This window comes from Dipteris shenzhenensis, chromosome 33 (assembly GCF_047967505.1).
Source record: "Dipteris shenzhenensis isolate YYH24624 ecotype China chromosome 33, Dip_SZ_1.0, whole genome shotgun sequence".
NCBI lineage: Eukaryota > Viridiplantae > Streptophyta > Polypodiopsida > Gleicheniales > Dipteridaceae > Dipteris > Dipteris shenzhenensis.
The window spans coordinates 18087830-18112123 of record NC_141628.1 but is presented as its reverse complement, the minus strand read 5'-3'; the positions used below and the strand labels follow the sequence as shown (position 1 = coordinate 18112123).

The window sequence follows — 24294 nt, the reverse complement described above, 5'->3', positions numbered from 1 at the left end:
TTCTGCGTTGAAGCTGTGCTATTTGCTGCGTACCATGGGAGAGCAGGGCTTGGCCGGTTTGAGTGTGTTTGGAAAGGCAGCAAAAGGCCACAGTTCAATGGCGAGGGTGGCGAGATGAGCAGCAAGAGGCAGGCTGGTCTGAATCGTGAGAGATGGGCAGCAAGGGTGGTTGGTCACAAGCAGGTATGGCGATGAACCAGAGAGAGTCAGCTTCTGAAAACGATCCAGAAGAGGCAAGATGGAAGCCTGACGAAGGGCACAGCCTGTCTGCAAAGGAGAAGGTGGAAACACGTATAGCCATTTTGGAGCGGAGAAGGCAAACGAAAATCGCGATTCATTTTCGCCTTGCTGGTTGGTGGTTGCCAAAAAATTAAAACGTGGGTTCTATGAACCCTTGGGTAGTCTAGGGTTAGGCCTTGGATGTAGGGCTGGTTGCCCTTTTTAGGCCCTCTAGGTACCTTTTTATAAGTGGGTGCTTGGTGCCAAAGGGTGTGCCTATTCTAACGGGGTATGACCCTTGGAATAGGTGTACCTTTTCATGAGGGGGTGGGGTGTCCCTGCAAGAAAAGGTGTCTTTTTCACGATGGGGTGTGTCCCTTGGGTGAGGAGTCAAAAACTCTTCATCAAAAGGTGCGTCCAACGGTGAAAAAGGTGCGTCTCTTGGTTTTGGGACAGCCCAAGCACATCAAAAGACACGATTTTTGTCGTGTCCATTCACATCAACTAGCGATGTGAGGGAAATGGAAAGGCCACTGATGAATTAGGTGGGGTAGGCGCTAAAAAATTTTTACGCTCATTCTCTCCATCTCTTCCATGCACAACGTGCGTGGATCTCCTTCTAGCGGAAGTAGAGGTATCAGATAGGTGCTAGAAGGTGGGGGGCATTTCCTACAGGCAGGAATGAAATTTGCTCTGATACCACTGTAAGAAATCCTAGATTTACTATATTTAGAAATGTTCTAAGAAACACAAAAGAGACTGAAATAGCAGAGAACAAGGAATATTTGTATTGCTTGAGTGTTTGTAGTGCGTCATCCATACAGTTAGGCCTCTCTTATATAGAGAGTGAAAAGTCACACATGAAAAGGTGTGCACTCCAAAGTGTATGTGCATGAAGAGGTGTGCACCCCTTGTGAAGGGTGTTACCCTTGATGAGAGGGTACATAACAATGGCAGTATCTCTTCAATAGAATGCGTCTCTTGTGAAGGGTTGTGCCTCATAGGAAGTGTCCCATCAAAAGGGCATACCCTTCCACAAGTGTCCATTCATCAAACCATCCATAAGTCTGAGGTATAGAGAAAGGAATACGTCGAAGATCGTGACATTTCTGCTATCCTTTCCCCAATCCCATGCTCCTATTCTGACCTGGAGACTGTTTGGAGTGGAATGTGGAGTTTTCAAACTGCCAGTATCTGAATCATTGCTGTTTAGAGCTATCTGGAGGTGCCAGTCGTTAGTTCGTTGCATCAAAGAGCTTTCGTTTGCAGCCGCACCTGTCAAGAGGAGTTCACCACTATTTTTCATCAGTTTGGGACTGTTTTGCTGAGGATTTCAGCATCTTGTTACTAGCCTGGACCAGCCAGGGGTAGCAGACAGTGTTCTCCTTCATCAAAAGAGCCAACCTTTGTAATCGCAATTGTCAGCCAGGCAATGTTCTTGGGGTTTTTCAGTTATTGCTTTGTCCAGAGATCTTGCCTGATGCCCAAGGATAGTTAGGGTTTGCTGTCCTTCATTTTGCAGTTTATCTGGGCAGTTGTCAGTGGTTGTTCTTGATGCCCTTCATCTGTGAGCTTGACCTGAGGTCCTACCCTGGACTGCTAGGGTTTTGCACAAGGTTTCTGTTAACAGTATTCAGTGATTGATCTCTCAATTGGGGATAGGATTCTCCGCAGGAGGAGCAAGCTCCTAAACAACAATTCTATGGGCAGCAGCCCCTTGGACAGCAGAAGTCTTGGCAGCAAGATTTTGGGCCCGAGATGTTTGCATCGTAGGTGTATGGGCAGCAAGATCCTGGACAGCAAGAACGTCAAGCAACTCCTGTTCAATCAGAGCAAGAAGAAGAAGATGAGGCTGACACTATGATACGAGAGCAGCTGTTTGAGTCGATGAATATCTTGACCCAGATCATGCTGAATCCTCAACTTCAGAAGTTCCTCAACCCTCCTAGGGGGAAGAAGAGGAATACACACACACATCGACAGCCACGCAGGCACTCGTCGGAGCCTCAGCCAGGTAATCCTTCACCTAATCCCATGTCTCAAGTTCCTATTCAGCAGTCAGATTTTGGTCCAGGTGTTGGACCAAATGAGCAGGCCAGCAATTTCCCATTCTTGAATTCCGGACAGCAACCTCTTCCTGAGCCCGTTTCATACCCGAGCTACTTTGGGGGCAGTTCTGTATTTCAGGCCATGGTTGGCTGACCAACAACGGTATCGGCATGGTTGGAAATGCCCCGATGGGATCTGAGCCTGGTATTCAAGGCTTCCAGGGCCAGATGGTTGGAGGTACGCAGCCCGGAATGTCAAATATGATGTATGGGAATGTTGGAATGCGGCCAGGGATGCAAGGAGGCATGGGTAATCCCATGGGTATGTTTAGGATGCCTCCTACAGGGCCCGGTGTGGTCAATCCTTCACAAAAGTCCAAAACAGGTGCACTGAATACAGGAAATATGATGGAGCCCCCGCAGCCACCATACTTACAGCCCCCAATCTACGACAATCTGGCACCTAAGGGCAAAGCGAAGGAGTTCAAGGAGGGAGGTTCAAGTGCAAGTTCAGATATTCAATGGGATGCAGGATCAGCTGAAGGCGCTGACTTTTTTGCAACAGTTTGACGCAGCCTACTCTGGCGGAAACTTCACCGAAGCTTCCAAAATTCGTAAGGCGGCCACTTTTCTGAAAGGTAATGCTCTCCAATGGTGGACCAATCTACTTCTGCAAGGTTTAGCTCCTGTTACTTGGGTTGGTTTCAAGCAAGTATTTTATGCTTCATGGCTGACCACAAGTTTTGAGGTGGATATGATGACGGCCTGCCATGACCTCAATGCTAGGAGCTATGCTATCCTCGAGACTTATAACAGAAAATTCTGGTCAGCTCTCTTACCTGTCAGTTCATATAGGTTTGTGCCCTTATCAGAGCAGGTGGAGAAGCATGGTTGTGGTACCCAAAGAGCTAAGAGACTATTGCACAAAGACAAGGGTCGACAATATGTTTCAATTGATTGAGAACGCAAATATAGCATATGCCCTTATGCAAGGGAAGTGCTCCAGTTTCAAGGAGGGTAAGTCAAAGAAAGGTGGAGAACCTATCAAGGGTTCCAAGGTTACAGGTCAGCGACGCAAGTTCAATAAATCTAGGTACAAGAGATTAACTTTTGAGGAGAAGGGAGAACTAATGAAACAAAACAAGTGCTTTTACTGTAGAGAGGAAGGCCACACAGTAGTTGACTGTCCAAACAAGAAACACAAGGAGCCCAATGATAATGAGGAACAGCAGAAGAGTGAGCGAAAGAGGAAGAAGCCTAAACCTAGTGCAGCATTGATGCCTGATGTTATCGGTAAGGAACAGAATGATGACAAGTCGGAGCTGTGTCGAGCGTGGGGGAAGGTTCAAGACCACACCTGTTTGATTTTCTTTGGCCCAAGAGCTCGCGCCAACTCCATCTCACCTGAGCTAGCAGGTAAACTAGGTATTCGTCTCGAGGAGATGGGGCCACTCTGTGAAGCAAATATGGCTAGCCTTGAGTTCACTTCTACTATTACTCCGGTTATTGGGAAGGGAAGCTTTGCTTGCAGATTCAGAACTACACGAACTCCAAGGAATTTTATATCATGCTCTTGTCTAGGCGTGGCATTTTGTTGTGTATACCCTGGTGCTACAGGGTAAAGGCGGCGATGGATACTTTTAATAATAAGGTCACCCTGGCCCATCGGGGAAGAAAACACATTTTGGATGTAAAACTCAAAGGGGAATCTGTTCCTGTTGTATCAGCTTCGGCCATTTCTTCGGTAATGAAAAAGAATCCTTCTGCTTACTTGATTTTTGAAACGAAATTCCCCCAGATCAAGCTAAGTCTCAGCTTTCTGTAGGCCATTCTATGGGCTATCCATAGGTGCCACTTATTCCTTAGTATGTGCCTTGTAGGCTAGTTATAGTCAATTAGGACTATTAATACAGTTAGTACATGTACCACCAAGGTCAATTAGGATACTTAGTTCAGTTAGGGCATTTAGCCCTAGGGTTTTGTCATATTGGCTCTGTCTTAAGCCCCCATTCATTGTAGCAGCATTTTCAATACAGCAGCTCGTTTTTTGCCTTCTCTCACTCATTTCTAAGCTTCTATTGTATGCCATAGCCAACAATGGTATCAGAGCAGGTTGGGAATCCATTCTTCCAACCACTGACAGCTTTCCCAAGCTGTTTGGCAGCCTCTGGAGCCCTCATTCCTGCTGGTCTTTCTGGTTTCTACACACCCGTGAGTGTTTGAGGCCTCTCCAAGCAATTCTGCTGCGAAAACCCTGATTTTGACGCAAGAAGATCACATTTTGGAGTAGCTACCGCGAAGGGAGGCGCATTCGTAGCATTTTCCTACTGCATTTTCCTCACACGTGTGAATCCATATAATCGTATGGACTGTACGGAGCTGTCAGATCTGCACTTAATGCAGTATGGAGCATTTAATGTCTGTACAGACCTGTTTTGCCCACATGTGTGACCTGTACGGCTGTTTTCAAGACTGACATGCTCATTAAATCGCCGTACAGACGACTGACAGGCTCATAATTAGCTGTACAGCTGTTTGGGACTGACAGGCTCATTAAATCGCCGTACGGACTGCTATCAGGTCATAACTAGCTGTACAGACTGCAATACAGACGCCACCAGGAGCATTGAATGATGTGCAGGCCTATCTCGAGACTTGTGCCAATATTTTGATGCATTTATTGACTGTACGGAATTGACAGCAGGTATCTAGTGCCGTACAGTGGCATTTGGCATTTGTTTGAGGTCATTTTCACCACTGAATCTCAGCTTTGGAGCCTGCTAAGGCATTTTTAGAGCAACTCTCTTTATCTACCTTGATGTTTGGGCCTTGTTGATGCACTCTGGTGCATTGAAGGTCATACATTTCAGCTTTTGGGACCGGTTATTCACTCTTGAAGTGAAAGCCTTGAGGCTTGTGCAGTCACTAGTTCTTGCAGTTGAGAGTTGCATCTCTTCTTTGCCTTTGTCCATTGTGATACTGCTTCTCTATTTGCATCAATGGCTAGCAACAAAGATGACCTTTTTGGGATGCTTGGGGCTGATGACAAATGGTGCCTCTTTTTCAAGGGATAACGAAAAGAAGAAGAGATGTAACTATTCCAGAAAACCTGGGCATGATATTTCTGAATGCAAGAAGCGGGTTGCATCTGAAAAAAAGAAGAAAGAGTCTGGTCTTGCATTATCTGGTTCTTCTAGAGCAAAAGATCTCGACATGAGTCAGCTAATTTTGCACAAGACCCGCATTGGGCTTTCTTGGTTACATGTCAGTATAATCCTGATGTTCATGATGCCTGCACGGCAGTTTCAGATGTTCACTATAACTTCTGTTAATTGCTCATTAATTGAATCTACCACCCATTGGGGATTCCAAAGGCCGGTGACAGTTGGGGTAACCATACGCGTCTGGTTCCAACTATGGACTTAACACAGTTTTGAGGTAGATCCAGAATAGAAATTCACGTCAAAACAGAGCAGAGATTATACATCATCAAAGGAATAAGTCTGGACATACAGTGTATACCACTTAAAAACATTGGGAATCCTAAACTAGTATCCAAATAGCATACACATACAATTTATGAAAAGACAGACCATGTACAGTTTGAAAATTCCATAGAAGCCTGCGACACCAAGAAAGATATATCCAGACAGCAAGTTAATAGCAAAGCGAGCATAAATTTCCATGTACATATGCCTTGATCTGCTTCAGACATTTAATACCTACATATGCATATGTAAACACAGATGCATGCACACAAATGTAGGCAAGTATATTGTATAAAGAAAGGAATGAAAGGAGCATTATGGGACATTAGTAATAGAAGAAACCTTTATGTAACTTACCTGGAGCCATTTGTACTGATTAGAGTCTCGGCTGCAATCAGCATACGATCCCAGCATGAGGACATGCACACCAGCAACTTCAAAAGAGTAATAGAGGTTTGAATCCGAAGCACTCTCTTTATATGGCATTTGCCATCGAGCATTGTAAGATCTAAAGGAATCAACTACCAAAGGAATCTCTTCCATCTCATGATTTCCTTGTGTTACCATCCATGGGCGCGTGCTTGCTAATGGCTCAACAAGTTTTCCGAAAGAATCCCATAGTGGCTGATAATAATCTGCATATGATAGATCACCCGGAAGTATGAACACGTCATGATTTGACTGCCGAATGTGACTTAGTGTTGAGGTTGTCCAGTCTGTCTGTCCAAGATCACCTGTTTCAAAGCACATATTATAATCCCACATGATTAAGGTGCTTCCTACTTGACCTCTTGTTCCCCTTGACCTTACTCCAAATTATTTCAAGATAGCTCAAGAAACATGAGAATGTACTTGAAGAACATACTTCAAAAGTTAACAGAATAGAATCATAAGAATCTTTGCAAAATTAGTATTAGTTGCAGCACCCTGTTCATTCAGATATTGGGGACTGGAGGGTAAATATTCTATTAAGAAAAAGGAACATGAAAGTGGCATATCCGTGTCAGATTCCAGCTGAATAAAATTAATAATAGAACTGCATGTCAGAGCCCAAGAGAGGGCCACGTATCCTCAAGGTGAGCACTATGGGGAGCCAATCCTGCCTCATAGCTGTGCAATAGCCCTCAGAGCTCCCAAAAGTCCTGCAAGGGATACCCTACAGGACTCGGGTCTTCTAGTTTCACATATCCAAGTCCTCCATGGCCATCTACCTTTTTCTACATCCCCTCTCAAGAACCGGTTTATGGGCTCACACCTATCCTTATGTTGAAATTCTCCATCCAATCTCTACCGTCGACCAGTCAGCAAGCTCCATCTGCTTGTCCCGAACCAACTGAGGGATGGTACTGAACCTTAATGGGCTTCCTTCATGCATGAAACATTGTTCTCTTGGATATCACAATGCAACTTTGGTTGTCAGAAAGGATCACTATCGCATCATCGAGAAGAGCATCCATGTCCTCTAGGGCCCACTCAGACACACAAACTCAGAGGCTCGTGTGCACACCACTCTGTACTACTACTATCAAATAAAGAGCAAACATCGTGCCGAGCCATGAGATGAGTGACCACCCAAGGTAGTAACTCTGATAAGTGGTCCAATACCAATCTTGCCTTTAAGATACCTAAGTAGGTCATGTCAGCCTCTCAATGACTCACCCCTTGACTTGGATAAAAATTGGCATGATGGACACCAGTGAAAAACTGACGTCCGACCAAGAAATGGTCAAATCGATCAGACTACCACCAACTCTTGACCACAAATGTTGATATTAGGTAGGATCCAACAACTAAGAATGTATGCTCATTAATCAGCTTGCCCCTAACTTCAGCAGGGGTGACAGATTCTCCACCTTGAATCTTTGCAGAACCTCTAGAGAGTACTTTTCCTGGAAAAAATTTCAATTTATTTTTTTGGTGTAAAATGACCAAAAGAAAAAAGAAGGGAAGAAGGGGTTTTAAAGAAGCCATAAAATAAAGATAAGTTAATAAGCAAAGCTCAGCTTATGCTCTCATAAGTAACCAGCATAGAGAAGAATCGTGTTCCTTTTGCAGCTTCTAAAATGAGATACAGTTAGCATTCGATGAACAATCAACTGAGAACAACCTCATTAAGTAAATCATCGATCCTCTGATACCTAGCTCTTGAGTCTTCTTTCAGCCTGTACAATGCTTTGTGAAGTCTACACAGCTTCTTATATATATACCTTTGTAAGACTAGAATATATCCAATCGTACAAATTCAAATTTTTGTTGTTCTAAAGACCAAAATCATGTTGGAATTCGATATCCTTGTGGCTGGCCTGGAATTCCTCCTCCAAGTTCCAATTCAAAAACGTCGACTTCCCATTTATTTGGTAGATGGGCCCGAAGCAATGTGCTGCAAAGACTATGACCGTCCAAATCTTTGTCATCCTAGCCATAGCAACAAAAGTCTCATTGTAGTGCCTCAGGCTTGGGGTTGCTTTCAGGTACTGGACATATGGCTAGGGGTGAACTCACTAGCTCATCCCAAAGGGGTCCTGTCACCTAATGACCACTATTTGTTTAATTTGCCATGGCGGTAGACTCTTACTCAACGTTAGTACCCGCAGGGCCAAAGCCTTTATATTGGAATCAGCAGGCCAAAGCCTTTATATTGGAATCACAGCCAAGACTTGAAATAGTAAGGATTTTGCTGGATCACGTGATGCGGGTATTTTGTGATTCCTCTCTATGAGATGCTTTTGAAGGAATAGCATCTTTTCCAATGACTATGGATGACACAACCTGAATAAGCTTTGTCGTAAGGCAACTGGGAAACAAGGGTTTTGGCTGAAAGCTTAAGCGCTTGAAGATAGTGTAGGCCAAGCATGAAGACCTGCAAGGGTTATATAGCAATAACGGCAGAACAAAAAGTCTTGTAGCAAAAAGTCTTGTACCTGCACAAGACCCACTAGGACTCTATATACATATATTTTCCCTCCTATCCTTATGTAATATCCTTTTGTCCACCTCATATGGGGGCTCACAGATAGGGTATTTCCCTTTTTCTACATCCCTCTCAATGACCGGTTTGTGGGTTCACACCCATCCTTATGTTCAGCTTCTACATCCCATCTCTAGGAAGAGCCTTACGGAAGACATTGAAGTGTTCTCTGCCGTCGAGCAGTGAGCAAGCTCCATCTGCTTGTCCTGAACCAACTGAGGAATGGTACGGGACCTTAATGGGCTTCCTTCAGGCATGAAACACCATTCTCTTGGCAATCACCATGCAACTTTGATTGTCACAAAGGATCACAGCATCCATATCCTCTAGGGCCCACTGCGACACACAAACTCAGAGGCTGGCGTGCACACCACTCTGTACTACTCCTATCAAAGAAAGCACAAACATTGTGCTAACCATGAGATGAGTGACCACCCAAGGCTATCTGATAAGCGATCGAATACCAATCTTTCCTTTAAGATAGCTAAGTAGGTCATGTCGGCCTTTCAATGATTCACCCCTTGACTTGCATGAAATTGGCATGATGGACCCCAGCGAAAAACTGACGTTCGACCTAGAAATGGTCAAATAGATCAGACTACCCACCAACTCTCGACCACTATTGTTGATATTAAGTAGGATCCAATGCCTAAGAATGTATCGTCATTAATCAGCTTGCCCGGGTGACCAATTCTCCATCTTGAATCTTTGCAGAACCTCTAGACAGTGAAAAATGAAGATCCAGTTCAGTCATCTCAAACACCTCCTTGAGTAGATGTGATCACCCATTAATATATCCCATCTTAAATTTTAATTTATTTGTTTAGTGTAAAATGAACAAATGAAAAATAAGAGAAAGAAAGAGACAAGGGAAGAAGGGGGTTTCAAGAAGCCATAAAATAAAAATAAGTTAGTAAGCAAAGCTCAGCTTATGCTCTCATAACTAGAAGTAACCAGCTTAGAGAAAAACTGTCTTCCTTTTGCAGCCTTTAAAATGACATACAGATAGTATTCGATGAACAATCACATGAGAATGGCCTCATTAAGTAAATCATGGATTCTCTGATACCTAGCTCTTGAGTCTTCTTTCAGCCCCTACAATGCTTTGTGAAGTCTACACACCTTTCCTAATGTTGAAAATGATATCCTTGTGGCTGGCCTAGAATTCCTCCTCCAAGTTCCAATTCAAAAACATCGACTTCTCATCTATTTGGTAGATGGGCCTCAAGCGATGTGCTGCAAAAGCTATGTTCATCCAAATCTTCTTCATTCTAGCCATAGGAACAAAAGTCTCATTGTAGTGCCTCAAGCTTGGGGGTAGTTTGAGGTACTGAACATATGGCTAGGTAGTGAACTTGCTAGCTCATCCCAAAGAGGTCCTGCCACCTAATGACCCCTATTTGTTTAATTTGCCATGGCAGTAGACTCCTACTCAACGTTAGTACCCGCAGGCCAAAGCCTTTGTATTGGAATCACAGCCAAGACTTGAAATATTGTGTGCTCATGTGATGTGGGTATTTTTTGATTCGTCTCTATGAGATGCTTTCGAAGGAATAGCATCCTTTGCAATGTCTGTGGATGACGCAACACAAATATGCTCTTTCATAAGACAACTGGGAAAGAAGGGTTTTGGCTGAAATCTTAAGCGCTTGAGGATAGTGTAAGCCAACCATGAAGACCTACAAGATAAGGGCAAAACAAAAGGTCTTGTAGCAATATGGACGGTTAGACTTGGGTGTACGGGTATTGACAGCGCTGCCTGTAGCTCATTTGGCTGCTAAACACAACAAGTTGATTGTGATTTGTCAGATGCTGGCTGGCAGCTATAGAAGGCAGAAGAAGAAAGGGATTTCTTCTTTGTGATTGGCCGTTTATGAGCCATAGGCTAAGGAAAGCTAAGAGGTACAAGCCTTTCCTAAATTTAGGTGTGTAGAACGCAAAGACAGCTTTTTAAGCTTAAGGCTGAGCTAAATTTGAGAAAAGACACATCACCAAAGGATATAATCAAAGAGATCAGTGAGCTGCAAAAGGAGCTAACCATTTCATTGCAATCAGGAAAACGGGTAGCATCTACAGGCCAACAATACTGGGAGAAAATGGCTGGTTGGAAGATGACGTCTCTAATGGTGGGCCAACTAGATGGATAGGAAAATTTTGCATATTTGAAAAAAAGATTTGACTTACGGACTCCATTAATTACTTTCACGTGTCTAGTGTGTTTCAAACACCAGCTGCCTCTAGAGCTAGAAAGGAGTTGATCATCCCTGTCTGTTCAACACAAATTCCAGCGACCTAAAAGAGAAGATATGACTAAGCCAGAGAAGTTACTTAAATCCTATGTTGGAATGTCCTGCGGACAAGTATCATAACTAAGCCAAGAGAACTGTACTTCAATCCTTAGCGGACTGTCCTGCGACAAGTATCATGTCCATGGCTATTGAATTAGTGTACTCAAAATTTAGTTGCATATTTTTACTTAGTTGAAGGTTTTGGGTAGCTAAAGACACCATGAGGAATAGCCTTCCACCTCTCATTTGATTCCAATCTCTCTTATGTCTCAAGCAATTACCATATCTGTGACTCCTTTGCAGCAAGACTGGGTTCTACAAATTTCTGCCTGGAATCTTGCCCTCATTTGGCCACCACCAAAGAGAGGTAAACGAATCTTACCAGCAACTGCAAAAGTAATGGGAACTTCTGGACCAGCAGAAGGTGGCGTTTTGAAACTGTACTCTGAACCTGCGCCCCCACACCTGTAGTAATAAAGTGTGTTTGACTCTAAGGGCCCCAACACAACATTGTGAATCTGACCAGATTTGTAGAATATATAGCTGTAGGCATCACCATTCCCATCTGCGACCGAATCATAAACTCCTGATATTTTCCCATATTCTACCCTAGAAGGAGCGGAAGAGCTAGCTGTGACCCAAGAGACCCGGATGTGATTTGGCCCTGCTAAGGAGATATGGACCTACAAAAGTCAAGAACAATGTTCAATCTCTCTCTCTCTCTCTCTCTCTCTCAGCTTGAATATTTAGTTTCTACTTCTTTCTACAGGAATTCACAGAACTGGAACACATAACACGATCCAGATTCCATACAACAAACGAGAACATTATTAAATTATTAATTAAATGATCTAAAGAAACTTATGCATCGATTATGACAATCCCACGCCATCTAGAAAGATTGAGGACCAGATGTCATATCAGCTAATTGGTCTTCTAATTCGGCGACACTTCACCACGGCTTGCGAAATTAGAGCTGTAGTTGTACAATAGATTAGGCGAAACCGAGAGATCGTTCATAAAGCCGGAACAGATTAAGGTGCGATACACGGACCTGAAGCGGGGCATTGCTCTTTTCGATGGAGAAATTGTTGAAGAAGAGATGCGATCGAAGGGAGGGGCGGCCATGTCCGAATAAAGAAAGCAGGAGGGCTAAAAAACCCCACCCACTCAAACTCTGAAGGACCATAGCCGATCTCCCAGGAGCTACAGCATCCCCTCTCTCACACACACACACACAAGACGAAAACACTGAGAGCGGTATTTCCGCCCTGCTTGACACTTGTCACTTGCCCAAGAAACCATTCTGCCTGCCATAAATGGAGGCCTAAGTAAAGCAGATGGCATTGAGAAGCTCATTTTTTTGAGGGATTTGTGCCACTTGGTAGAAATCTAGAGTCTCCTCTCTCTCCACATTTTTAGCCCCCTCCTCTCCTCTTCTCTCTCTCTCTCTCTCTCTCTTCTTTCTCGCCCCTCCCTCTGAGTCCATACTCCCTCTCTTCCTTTCTCTCGAATGATGCAAGTTTGATCTGAAGGCAAGCTTCTGGCAAATCGGGCTTCGACCAGAAGATCGACACAAAACTGGCTTTGTAGTCCCTCAAGGGTTCTACCGATGGAAGGTCTTGCCATTCGGAGAGAGAGAGAGAGAGAGAGAGAGAGAGAGAGAGAGACAGAGAAGAGGAGAGGAGGTGGCTAAAAACGTGGAGAGAGAGGAGACTCTAGATTTCTACCAAGTGGCGCAAATCCCTCAAAAACAATTCAGGGTGGGTTCACACCATCCCACCGGACATGGATGAAAAATGGTGGGCAAGTTCCTAGTTTTCCGTGGTCCAATAGATGAGCCAAGCCCAGACATGGAGAAAGAAAAAGAGGGGCAGCCCTTGATAGCCGCCCAGCTACTTGGGCGAGTAGAAGAAAGAGGCACAAAATCGCACTGGTTGGGAGTTGAACTGGAGCAGGCATTAAATTTTTAAATTGTGTCCACCAGATCACGACCACTTCCTCTCCATTTTCTTCCTCCATGTCCGACGGAGTGGTGTGAAACTTGTGTCAGTCTCGAGTGAAACAATTACAAGGGTTTCATACACTCCTCAACTTTATGACTTACAATGCGAAAAGATTCCATCCTTCAGCTCTTAAAAACCATCCTCAAAGATGCTTCTAAACCTTGGGACCACCTCTAACCTAACATGTTTTTGAAAAGTCAACATATGCAACTAATGACAACAGCTCTAATAATCTACCAAATCTTCCACAGAGTATCATTCATTCCCTCCTTATCTCCTAGCAGAGCAACCTTCCATCTTAATTAGTGTGCATTCAACTGAACCAACAAGTAGTCCTTTTCCAGAACAATAGTACATCAGGGCATTCCCACAACACATGCTTTATACTCTCCTCCCTTGATTTGCAAAACACACAGAATGGTGAGACCTTCGAGTTCCACTTGGCCACCCTTATGTTCACAGGTAACTTGCCAACCAATACCTCCATAGCAACAGATTATACTTAAACGATGGGGTAGCATTCCATACTCTTCTCAATCTTATCATCCAGGCATTTGTTCTATCTCTAGGAACATCCCTTATCCACTTTCTACAGATCTCAGCTATTATCCATCCTTAACATCTTTAAAGTGCAACCATTGACAAAATATAATAATGTTAATATTAATGTTAAATATCATAATGTTTTTTTCTTCAAAATTCAAAAGAGCCTGTCAACTAGGGACCTTATGCCCACTAGTGCGGGGTTGGGAGCCCCGAGTGAAGGTGAGGTTTATAAAAACTTTTAAAAGCCCTTTAACAAGAGTGCACAAGCCCCAGGTGAAGGTGAGGTTTATGAAAACTTTTAAAAGCCCTTTAACAAGAGTGCACAAGCACTGCCTCATAAAGCAAAGTGCTTTTATGATTTTTTGGGCTATCAAAAGGCAATTTTTGTAAGATGATCTCCGTTAATCAATTGGCTATTTGAAACAAACTTAATTTGTTTATTTAAAAAATTGCACGTGGAAATTCACAAAAGGGGCTTTAATCCTCCACTGTAGCACTCCCTCTAAGCAGGCAATGCTACTATATGAATATAAATTTTACACACGCACACATAAATAAAAATTTTATATACACACACATTTCATACCATCTTATGTAGCCTACAGTGGAAAGACCATATGCATGGGTAAAGGACATGCTGAGTTCGAATTGCCCCTTTGCATGAATGTTTTAAGTTGTCCCTTTGACCTTAGCTTAATTGGGCTATCTCCACCTTTTCACCATATATATCAATTGGATTTCTTAAAATAAAGGCCTTTCAATTAGGTTTCACCTTAGGCCAAGTTATATGTATGGAATCATCAATTGAGATTAAGGCCTTTAGAATAGGTAGATAGGACGTATAGATCTCCAAACTAATGGAGGAATAATGTGAGAGCCACCAGGGAAGAATATTTGCAAAGCAAGGGGGATTAAGATAGGTAGCTAGAAGTGAGTCGTAAACTTGAGGAGCAAGGACGATGTCAAGTGGGGTCTACTTCATGAAGCATTGAGTCCGGATGGCACCCTCCACTTCAACATAATGGGGTATAGTAAAATTCGTTTGCTAGTTTTGGGTTCACCTATGGATGCTCATGTGCTAGTTTTAGCAACTAATGATGTGCATCAATGATGTAGCCAATGGAGGATGTGGTTTTAGCAAACTACCAATGCAACTTAAACCTTATTGGGGGCATTACAAGCTCATTGCTCACCATAGCATTTGCGTAGTTATTCCCTAGGAGAGCACCAACCTTCCTAGTAAGATGTGCTCAGATTATGTAACTCTTAACATAGATTAAGAATCATGATCCCACATTCTTGAGCCAAAACAAATACAATGCATGTATGACATCATACATGGCTCCAAAGAGTACTAACTCATTGACTCAAACGGCCTACTAATCACCCCGCTGCTACCTTTCCCAAAATAATATCTATTCATTGTATGATAAGAGCATTTTACAATGCCTGACATAGTAACATGTCATATAACATTAAATCTCATAACAGTCTAGGCTTCCCATTTAGACAGCAAGTGAGGTGTCATAGTGGGGGATTTGAGAAATGTTACCATTTGCATGCTGGGAATATGGAATCCATAGATCAAGGTGGTACCCTCGTGGTACTATTCATGTACCATAAGTATGGCATGAGGAGGCATGAGAACCAGCACGTTGTGCCATATAGAAAAAAAATTTAGACACGTAAGGTATGTTCACTTTGTAAGGGATGGGAGGAGGATGCAGAGACAAAGATTGAGTTTGTAGAGCATACAAGAGCAATGATCCACAACCTAAAGTCTATAATCTACAATCTATAGCACTGTGTGTACCATGGAAAGTGACTACAAGCTGGATGAGAAGGATGTATAAACTTGGGGTCTTTGTGGGCTATAGCAAGGGGTACATTGCATGCTCAATGTATTACAGGTTTGAGGTTGTGAAGACCAAAATTATATAGAAACATCAATACCTTGTACAATGGTTATTGCATTCTTAATTAATTCAAAACCTACTCTATAGAGTACATCCTTAGCTACAAGCATGGGTCCCTTAGCTAAAACATTATCTCAATGAAATATCTACATGTAACAAGGTGATTGAATCAAGTAACTCTCATATAGGGGACACTTGGGCCTCGATCAGTAAGCCTTGTTCCCACTTGGATACAGAGAATATTTTTTTGGGTAAAGACAAATATTGCTCCCACTTAATTCGAGTTCACATAATCCATGGGACTACACCTGATTGAATCAAGCACCTCTCCTAATGGGGGACACTTAGGCATTGATTGGTAAGCCTTGTTCCCACTTGGACACAGAGAATATTTTTTAGGGTAAAGACAAGCATTACTCCCCTTTAAGTCTAATTTTACATTTGGAATCCATGGGACTAGGGCCCTCCAATAAAATATATAGTTATGTGCTATCAGAGGGAGGAGGCTCACTCAAGAAAAAATGCATGCTTTCTTATATGGCATGCTAATAACTATGATGCACAGCTCACACGAGTCATTGAAAATATGAAGAGTAAACTCAAACCATAAATGAAGACCACTACCTTTATTTTTTGCTATTATACCTTTTGGATGTGCGTAGATGGCATTGATGGATTTATGCTCATTTGATGGATTGCATGAGCACACCCAATAAAAATATGTTCCCTCTCAAGCCCTTTAATATTCAACACTCATTGCAAGTAGTCCGAGTTTGAATGTTTTTGGGAGATGCTCATGGGAGCGTGTATGATATACAACAAGGAAATCTTAAATTATCGAAGATGACTATGCACATGGACTTGTTTGAGAAGAATAGGGTCCCAAATTGGGACTCGAGAATGCTTTAATAACTAGTAGAGTAGCATCCTTAGAAATTTAAATTCACTATGTAGTCTAGCTTTAAAAAAAGTTGCTACCTTGCCATTCAGCTTTACAATTCCTTGGAAACCGTACTCCTAATGTACTGGATTTATAGTTTACATCATCTCTATGCTGCATTTAATTTTGTTAATAGCTCACAAACTTGTAAGTTCCAGGGGCTAGAATGAAAGTAGATATGAAACGTCTCATTTCTACACAAAAATTGCTTGTTGCAAAAATCTATCGTGATAATTCGAAATAATATTGGGACCTACGGATCAACATTACGCCGGACAGCTAGTAGGAGAAGCTAGCCACCTATGAAGCACAGTAATCGCAAGAAGGAAAACCATGAGCAAGATTTCGGTAAAAGTAAGACGAGAGGGAAGAACCTGCTCAGGAGAGTTGGAAGAGCTGGCAAACGAACCAGCAATCATCGGCATTCCAAAACTGACGACAATGGCGGCGACGAGAAAGTGGTACCACGGTGAAGGGAACCGCATTTGGTTGAAAGGCGAAGGCATCCTCCTTGCAGCTGGTGCAACGAAATGGCGAAAGCTAGCACAGGATGCTGAGCTTATCGCGGCGTTAAGTAACGCTGCTATGAGTAGGAAAGAGAGACTGGGGATGATTTCCGAACGAAGCACAATTCGTTTAGCTACTCTGTTCTGCACCAACTATAGAAATCATCCCAAGAACGCCGATCACTTTCGGCACCCACCCCACTATCACAAATTTCGAGAGCAGCACTTCTGAAGTTCTACCTAGTACCTACTCATCAAACGTGTCTTCTATACACAACGCCACGCTCTTTGACAGTCGAAAGTAGCTTTTGTGAACTCCCGTGAGTTCTGATCGCCATCATGGCTAGAGTCAGTGACTGTAAGGCTCCTTATCCTGATCATTAGCTAGTGACTACCCCCTAATTCAGATGGTCGACGTACCGGTCTGAGGCAGCAATTGGACGACGCCTTTCCTCTAAATGTTTTGGCAGTTGCAATGCCACTGTTGGCGAGTTGTTATCATGCTGGCTCATGGCTGGCTATTCACCAAAAGTGAATGACAGTTTTGAGAAGCAATGATTCATGAATTTGGGTGCGAGTGGTTCAAACACCTATGGTCTTAGGTAGGGTGCACACCATGTGCCTCGCCATGGTCCTAGTCCTACTTGGACCAATAGTTGAGATGGGCCTCGATGTGGAGGAAAAGAACCCATTTTGTGATGCAAAGCAACGACACCTTGGAATGTTTGGGCGTTTGCCCACTTAAGCTGACTGCTCACATTCGAATCTTGATGAGATGCTCCTCTATTTTAAAGACATGAAGTGTTGGCATCTACACGTGCATGAGTGTGAAAAAAAACATTATAGAAGAAAATGAACCTATCTTGTCAATTATATTGGGTGGATACTTGGTGTGCTTTTAAGCAAAACAAGGTGCTAAAAATCCTTCATGACGGTCTCAACCACCTTGGCCATCACATATCACCATTATAGTTTTAGAACTCCTCAAGTGTATTGTCTCCCCTCATTTATGAAGTGGTTTGACCTAGTATTTTGCCTATGAAGTGGTTTGACCTAGTATTTTGCCTGTGAAGTGGGGGGACATAATGAAGTTCAATAGGGGGACATAATGAAGTGCCACAAAAGTTGAGTAGGGTGACATAATGAAGTGGTTTGACCTAGTATTTTGTCAATTTAGCCCTCACGAATGCTTGCATCATCGAACATATCATGGATCCACATGGCTTTTGTCTTTCTTGCCATCTTTGCATGGAGGTGTTGTAGGTTAGTGGCCTTGCAATTTGTTAACATTTGCACTCACTAACATTACAAACATCGTGGTCAAATAAAAATGAAGTAATTACTCTCTAATTACTATGTCATTACTAGCATTATCGGCCATTTGGTACTTGGTTGCACCCCTCTCTGTCATATGGGTTCGGTTTTGTGAAGCTTTCCAAAACCCTGCTAGGTTACTAGTGCTTTGCTCTCCCTCTTTCCTACTCCTAGTCCTCTTGCATAATTCTGTCTCCTTCTCCAAGTGATGGTTTTGAGTTTTTGTTTGGTTGAGGTTTTGTTGCTACAAGTTCAAATATGTATGTGGCAATTTGAACATATTGCTTTACTTCTTGATCTATTGTCCAATTGTTGCATGAGCACACTTCCCCTTGTGGCTTTTGAAACACTAGTCGGGGAAAAGATGTAGCCTTGAATCAATGTTGGCTCCTAGATCTTTGAAAACTTGTTACTCGACATCTATAACTTGGAATCAAGCATGGCTTGAGAGAAAATTTCAATTACCCATCCGCATCTCAGCGTATACAATTCAATATGCTCTCTTCATGCCTTCCTTTAGCTTCTTCTTCTTTCTTACATCCATGCCAACGTAGCATCTTAAAAATATCATTTTGAGAGATTGCCTTAGCTAGGAGAGCTCTTGAAATTTGTAGGCAGACCTTTTGAATTTTGGCAGCACCATCCCTGTAGCTCGTGCAATTATAGGTAGGCAATTGCTCTTTCGATCTCAATCATAATTGCCCAGGGTTTGAGTATAGCTTAATTAATATTAGACATGATGGATAGGAAACAGTGTTGCCTGATTTTGGTAGCATGGATGATGGTAGCTAGATCTAAGGTTGCAATGTAGTTGCCGATTCCACAAGAGTATGGGCCTATCTATGGGAGGAGGTGGGATGAATCCCCTCTCCCTTTTTTTGGCTACTTAGCCCTACAGGAGACCCTTAACCAGGTCTATAGGACCACCAACGAGGGCATAGATAAGTTCCCAAGTCAGATCAATGAATCAGTTTACCTAAACTATATAATATATGCCCCATTCAAGGTCTATCTATTATGCCTATAGATAACCTTGTTTTGCCAATCCAGGCCAGCCCCACACCTCCCCCACACAGGGCCTTGAACTAACCAGTCCCACATGGATTGTTCATCCCCCTTCTAGGATAACCAACCAACCTAACATGGATCTCCATTTCATGAGCATGAAAGCTGCTTTGGAGTTAACCGTGCCCACGATACATGCATGTGGCAACATATTTATGCTATGACTACATCTATGGCCAACACATATAAGAGCAATTCGACCTCAATTGGACAAGAAAACCAATATACATAGATGAATCCAAGAACATTCCCAAACTCATCCTCTAAAAACACACCACCATTAAACACACTAGTGGCCAAAACTAAGTAGTAGATGTCAATGAGAAGAGTAGGGGCAGGGGAGAGTTTGGAGGGGTGATGAGGCTAAGCAAAGGAAAGAGTGGGGGACAGATTCAATAGGCAACAAGCTAAGGTGAGCAAGGAGTAGAACAATGGAGTGGAAGTAAAGGAGGGAGGGGGAGGTGAAGGGCAAAGAAGAGATGGAGGTGAAGGACATGAGGGGGAAGACAAAGTGGGGAGGATAAGGAGGAGGGACCTACACTCCACCCTTACAGACACTTCATCCTCCTCCCCCTTCAACTAATTAAGAAAATGTAGAATTTTCTTCAATTGCCGGGGCTTATTAACCTCGCAATAGTTGAGTTGCAAAGGTAAGAAACTCCACTTCCATCAATGTAATAGTTGGAGAGAGAGAGAGAGAGAGAGAGAGAGAGAGAGAGAGAGAGAGAGAGAGAGAGAGAGAGAGAGAGAGAGAGAGAGAGAGAGTGCCAGCATACTACCAGTTTTGACACATCCTTAGCTTCAAGTATGGAAACTACTATAGTCACTTTTTTTTTTGTCTTCATTATTCATTTAGTTGATGTATTGGTATGGTGAGATCATGGGGTTTGGTGTATCATGCACTTATACCATCTTTACAAGGTAGAAGCATTGTTTGAGGGTGGGAATAAAAGATGGTGAAAGCTAAGCTTGTACAACATGGACATTGGAGGTGGGCATTGCAAAAGACATGCACAAAAATGCTAAAGGAGGATCAAAAGGAATTACGGCAAGAAATTCAAGGCAAATGAGATCTCATGTATTGATAAGATAAAAGGCTTGCTAGAATGAAAATACCAATCTTGAGTGAAGGAAGTTTTTTGGATCATGAACCCATGATAATAAAATATATTACAGTTAGCAAGTGATGAATGGATTAGGCAATGAGGGTGAATATAAACCTTCTCTAAGCTGGAAATAGTGCAAGAGTGGAGCTAGATGATACTAAAAACATAAAAATAGTAGATAAAGGAATCAACGGTTAGATTGTGGAAACATAAAAAAGGTAGGATGAATGAAAGGTCTCCATTAATCTTTTCTCCATAAGTTGATCTAAGGCCCAATAGTGTGGAATGGTCCAATGGATTTACCCTTTTCAACATCTCCATAATCTCTTGCAATTGATTTTTTTGCATTTGCATGCACCCATTACAGATATAGATGCAATGCTACAAAGTTCTTCTACTTCTCATTTTCATCCCAATATCTTTACATTTTCTTATGTTTATGGAGACTCTATGAATAGAGACTCGCATATTTCATTGGGATTTCATGTCTCTAAGGATGAGTATTTAGGAAAACCTTTAGAACTTTCAACACATGGGTCTTTCTAAAGGCTCCCAAGTCATGTAAACCACTAGATTTGCAACATGTTTCATCCTATTATCATTTGTAAAATCAACTAGTAGGTAGTATATTGTTATCTCCCACTCTAAAAGGCACAAAAATATGTTGAATAGACTAGTTACTCATTCTTTTTTTCCCTATAAAACATTGATAAATTATTAAGAGTCACATCTTTTTTGGTATTAGTTGTTGTGTGTACTATGACAAAAAGAAACTATAAGACATTCGGTTCAACAAGAAATGGATAAAAAATTAATGCAACACAATGCAAATCTATGAAATAATGCAAAATATGAGGCATAATATCTAGCCACATGTACATGACACAGCTACAATCATTTTCCACATTTAAAAAAAAAGCATGGCCTACCTAGCTACCACCACAATTTTAGAAAATTGTTCTAATATATGCATGTGTGTGTGTGTGTGTGTACATATATATATATATATATATATATATATAGAGAGAGAGAGAGAGAGAGAGAGTCCCTATTTTGGAATTGCTTCTTGTGGCTATGCCATGCTAAGTACGTGGGTCATAAAAATTTGAGCGCTTCCTCACGTTGTTGCCAAGGCTAAAAGTCCAGCAATGGGATGCAAAACTAATGCCCTTTGAGGCTTGCCTAATTCCACGGTAGGCTTTAATGAGGACTTCAAAGAATTTTGAACCAATTGCATCAAGAGCAAAGTCTTTAGGCTAATTATAATGCTTGGGCATTGCAATGCAGGGGCTCAAACAAGCCTGCTAGATTGGTTACGTAGGGTTGGGAGTAGTTGTGGCAATCCAACCAACCTGGGACATAGAAATTTGGCTGCTTAGAAGTGCTCTTACAATATCTAATAGATTGGTTGGCCCCTCCTAGTCGTTGAAAGGAAAAAATTAGTAGTAGAATATCACTTTCATTAAAGATAAACCTTAGAATGGATTTGTCACACATCAAAGGCTTTGAACGAATTGTGGTAATCTCTTGGAAAGTGAGGTGCTCCTCCCAATCAATGCCTAAAATTCAAGGTGAGCCTTCTTTTTCCATGACAAGTTTTGTCCAAGCATAGATTTTCACTTCCTACCAAATACAATATCATATATATCTACATTTTTTGGAAAAAAATTTCTCTTTTTCTCCAAGAGTTTGTTATAGACAAAGAAACACCTCAAGGGCAATCAAATTTAGGCTGCTCCTACTGTCTTAGCTAGGATGTGTGACGTGTGTTGGCTTTGATGTCCTTAGTAAATGGGTTGAGGGAGGTAATTTCAAAAAACTGAGATGGCGAGCGATGATAATAGGGAGCCTTCTTTTTAAAGAATTGCCAACCATGGGCCTTCTCATAGACGTCGAGGGAATAGGTCAGCCTTCCAACCATCTTCTCGAGTTGACAACGACGTTGCAAAGTTCTATAATGACCAAGACGGTGACGTTGACTTGTAGGGTTGTAGATGCGATCTTCTAGAAAAGAAGGTGAGAAAATGGAATGGTGGAGATAATCTTTCGCCCGACCTCTAATGTTGAGGGAGGGAGAAAAGAGTACTCCCTCTCACAATTTGTGGCTATCGAAGGGTTGGCAAGGGGCTTCACCTCATGACAACTGTCAGATCCAAATTCTCATGACAAGTATCAGAATCAAATTTGGTTAGTCTGATTCAGTAGGTGTGCAATTAATTCGACGGTCCAGATCGTGATTCAACTGACCCAAGCCTTTGACGCGGGACGATGGAGGTAGATTTTAGCCCGACCTAGACCTTAAGAGAGGGAGGAAAGAGTCATCCCCCTCTTTTCCATACTCCTTTGGAGTTCCCTCCATCTACAAATCTTTAATCTTTAATCTATTAACCACGAACACGAGAAAAAAAAAGAGAGGACACGTGGCAGCTTGGAAGAGAAGAGGCTCCTACATGTCACAAAGAAGCAGCTCTTGGATGGAGGCAGCTTGAAAAGGGGAGGAGGTGGAAAGACAAGAGGTAGGCTTTGCTTTGAGTGGGAAGGAGGTGGAAAGACAAGAGACAACTTTGGGAGGAAGGAGGAGATAGAAGGTCAATGGAATGGAATGAAGGAGATGGAAGTTAAGCCTTGGGAGGAAGGAAGAGATCGAAGGTCAATGGACTCATGTTGAGATATGGTCACAAATTGGATCTCTTCCAACCACTTGCATTACTCTTAAACCATGTTGATAGTCCAATGCTTTTTTCCTTAAATCTTGGGCTGGCGGCTACCTGCTGCATAACGTAGCGACGATTCCACGTTAATGTTCTTCGCATTCTGTTAGCTCCTCCACCCTCCAATCCCCATCCATCATCAAATCTCCACGTCCATGCTTCTACGTCTCACAACCACACCAGATTTTGGGCGGCTCGACCTAGGCCAGAAATAAGCTTTCAAGAATTCCACCTCTCGTAAGTGTATTATTGCTCTCCAATTACCTTCGATTGAGGACTTCCTCAGACATGACGCGAGGGAAATTCAGGATTGGCAGCCGCAATAGGACATGTAAGGCGCGGCGATAGATGATATGGACGAGAATTGAATGTCAAGCCAACAAACACGAGTTTTGTTAGATGAACCGCCAAAGGTTTCTGCGAGCAATCGTCTTTCGATCGGCGGTAGATTGCCCATGGAATTCGAGGACTTTGCAGATAATTTGTGTCCGCACTTCCTGCCCGGCCTCACGAAAGATATTACGCCGGATCTTCGCCCGCTGCAATTTCGTGTTTCAAACAGCTTACTGAGTAAGAGGGAACACCACTGAGTGAAATAATATTTACGCCTTCTTTATATGGCAGGGCAATATAAAGCGCTCCCAATGCGCAGCTACATTAACGCATGAAGATGAACACGTTCGCCTCTCAGGAGTGAGCAAGCACGCTGTACTACACTATAAACCTAGAAAGCATACAACTATGTATGAAATCTATAAGGATGGCGATTCAGGACGTCGCTCTTAAGTTAACAAGCATTATGGCACTATTATCCACCCTGATTATACTCAAATTGAGAATCTTAATGAACAGCTGTTGTAAATTGTTACACAACATGCGATCAGTTGCCCGAGACAGGCCTTTCTTCTTAGAGTCATATTTCCGTGTTTCGAGTACTAAAAGTCAGTCCAGAAGCGCAGTTCTTTTGTAAGAGTATCATCAAGTAAGAAAGGGCGCCTCGCACCTGTTCTGGGCCGGCTTCCGTCCGGTGCAAGAGGTAGCAAACGGAGAAAATGGCCCGAGCAAATGAGATGCAGTAGTCTCGAGGTTGAGGAATCTGTGATCCTCCCGCCACTACAGCAAGGACGGCAACAGCGGGGTGAAGTACGAACCGTCGCAGCGAGCCAGCAAGGG

The 24294-nt window shown here is 42.6% G+C and overlaps 1 protein-coding gene across 2 annotated transcripts in view; it reads right to left on the bottom strand.

The window, feature by feature from the left end:
- LOC147879778 (purple acid phosphatase 18-like) overlaps nt 1–17243 on the bottom strand; it is a 36723-nt gene extending 19480 nt beyond the window's left edge. Inside the window, exons 1-3 of one of the 2 annotated variants that reach the window (XM_087371488.1) lie at nt 16794–17243; nt 11394–11694; nt 6113–6489 (exon numbers count right to left, since the gene is read on the bottom strand). In XM_087371488.1, the coding sequence (XP_087227614.1) occupies nt 6113–6489; nt 11394–11694; nt 16794–16925 (810 nt within the window). In that variant the 5' untranslated portion in view covers nt 16926–17243. Of the gene's footprint in view, nt 1–6112; nt 6490–11393; nt 11695–12065; nt 12336–16793 lie in introns of those variants that run through there. The other variant, XM_087371487.1, reaches the window with a different exon arrangement.
- Nucleotides 17244–24294: the final 7051 nt, after the last annotated feature.